The sequence below is a fragment of the Arachis ipaensis genome, chromosome B05, assembly GCF_000816755.2.
Source record: "Arachis ipaensis cultivar K30076 chromosome B05, Araip1.1, whole genome shotgun sequence".
NCBI lineage: Eukaryota > Viridiplantae > Streptophyta > Magnoliopsida > Fabales > Fabaceae > Arachis > Arachis ipaensis.
The window spans coordinates 13594424-13595986 of NC_029789.2; the positions used below are offsets into that span (position 1 = coordinate 13594424).

At 30.9% G+C, this 1563-nt stretch overlaps 1 protein-coding gene across 3 annotated transcripts in view; it reads left to right on the forward strand.

Annotated features, from left to right (window-relative positions):
• The window catches only part of LOC107642999 (probable sodium/metabolite cotransporter BASS5, chloroplastic), a 2996-nt gene extending 1999 nt beyond the window's left edge, over positions 1–997 (forward strand). For 2 of the 3 annotated variants that reach the window (XM_016346531.2, XM_021123091.1), the window contains exons 6-8: positions 1–39; positions 339–549; positions 677–997. The exon at positions 1–39 ends at the window's left edge or, in 1 of these variants, runs on beyond it. In XM_016346531.2, the coding sequence (XP_016202017.1) occupies positions 1–39; positions 339–401 (102 nt within the window). In that variant the 3' untranslated portion in view covers positions 402–549; positions 677–997. The other variant, XM_021123090.1, reaches the window with a different exon arrangement.

Here is a 1563-nt window from a genome sequence, read left to right on the forward strand (position 1 = left end):
TTCGATGATCAACTAGTCAGTGTGCCTCCTGCAATTTCTGTAAGTCTGGCTACCTTGTTAGACTCCAATTAGAGTAGTTTTTAAGTAGTCTCTGCCTTTTTTCGCTTTTGCATATATTTGTTTAACTGTTTATACTTTCTGCTGTTCTGCATGAATGACATATTATTTAAATGTCTTTATTTAGTACTTACTCAAAGCAACCAAGCTTATTGCTTCGTTGTGAGAAAATCTAGAGCTTTTTCTTTTCATTAAAAGAAAAAGAAAAAACTGATGCAACCATTTTCGATAAGTATATGCATTATTGTATTGCAATATAAGTAAGCTAATTTTGCTTGCAGACTGTAATAATGTCTTTGATGGGATTTTCTCTTGTGATGATTTGGGCCAAGAGGAAAGAGTAAGAGGTTGATAGTAAAGCAGATGAAAGGTATGGTTTGAGGTATGTACTGCACATTTTTCAGGAGGCACCAATAGCAGTTGGAGAAATGTCATTCAAAGCAGTTTTAACGTTTAGCTTTGAAAGTTTGAGGGAAATTTTCATGTATGAAGGTAATTGTTTGTGCAAATTGCTTAGTAGAGATCAAAATTGAGGAATCAAGTGCGAATGGACTCACATATGCCTTTTGATTTAAATAATCGTGTCTCATTTTAATTCTTTCTCCTATGTTGACGTTAGGAATGGACGAAGGAAACCCTTCACTGGCAGGTAGTTTATTGCCGGCGAGCCTTATGATATCCCCGGTTCTGGAGACTACTTTGCAGTTTTGCATTGTTTTTTTCTTTTGCAACACAACACCCTCACACGCACTACACTACATTGGTTCTTTTTATCCACCACCACCAGTGGGATTTGAAAACCAAGCCAACAACCATACATTTTTGTTTCGATTCGTTTCATTTTCTTTTCCTTTTCTTTTTGGGTACATTTTATTTTGGACTTGCTATGTTTTTATTTTTTTGGTACATTGATGAACAGGAAATTGAGACTTCTAAATTCTAAGAAAAAGAAAATGATCCAAATAAGGGGGAAAAAAGTGGGTTCTGGTTCCTAATTGCGTTAAGCTGTTGCGATAATTATCTGTTGCAATTTACATATATAACCCAACCCCCTCCCCCCTTCTTTCCAAAAATATATCTATTACAAATATTGAGTATGTTGGGTATGTCTAAAATAAGCACAATATTGTATTTATTGGATGTGTCATATTTATATAAATTATTAGATTTTATTAAATATAAATTAAAAACTAATATAAAAGAAAGAGTATTGATAAANNNNATTTGCTAATCCTTAATTTCATCGACGGATACAAAAACATCACAATAAATATAAAAAATAAAAATCAAGAATTGATACTTTTCAATTAATATTAGTTTTTTATTTTTTGATCGATTCACTATTTTGTTGGTTAATTATTGATTAAGAATAAAATTAATTTCTCAAGAAAATGGAATAAAATACTCCGCTACAATATATGATTTTTTTAATCTACAAATGAATAATAGGTTAAAAAACAAATGAAAAAATGGAATTAAATGACTTTTTACAAATATTATTTCTTG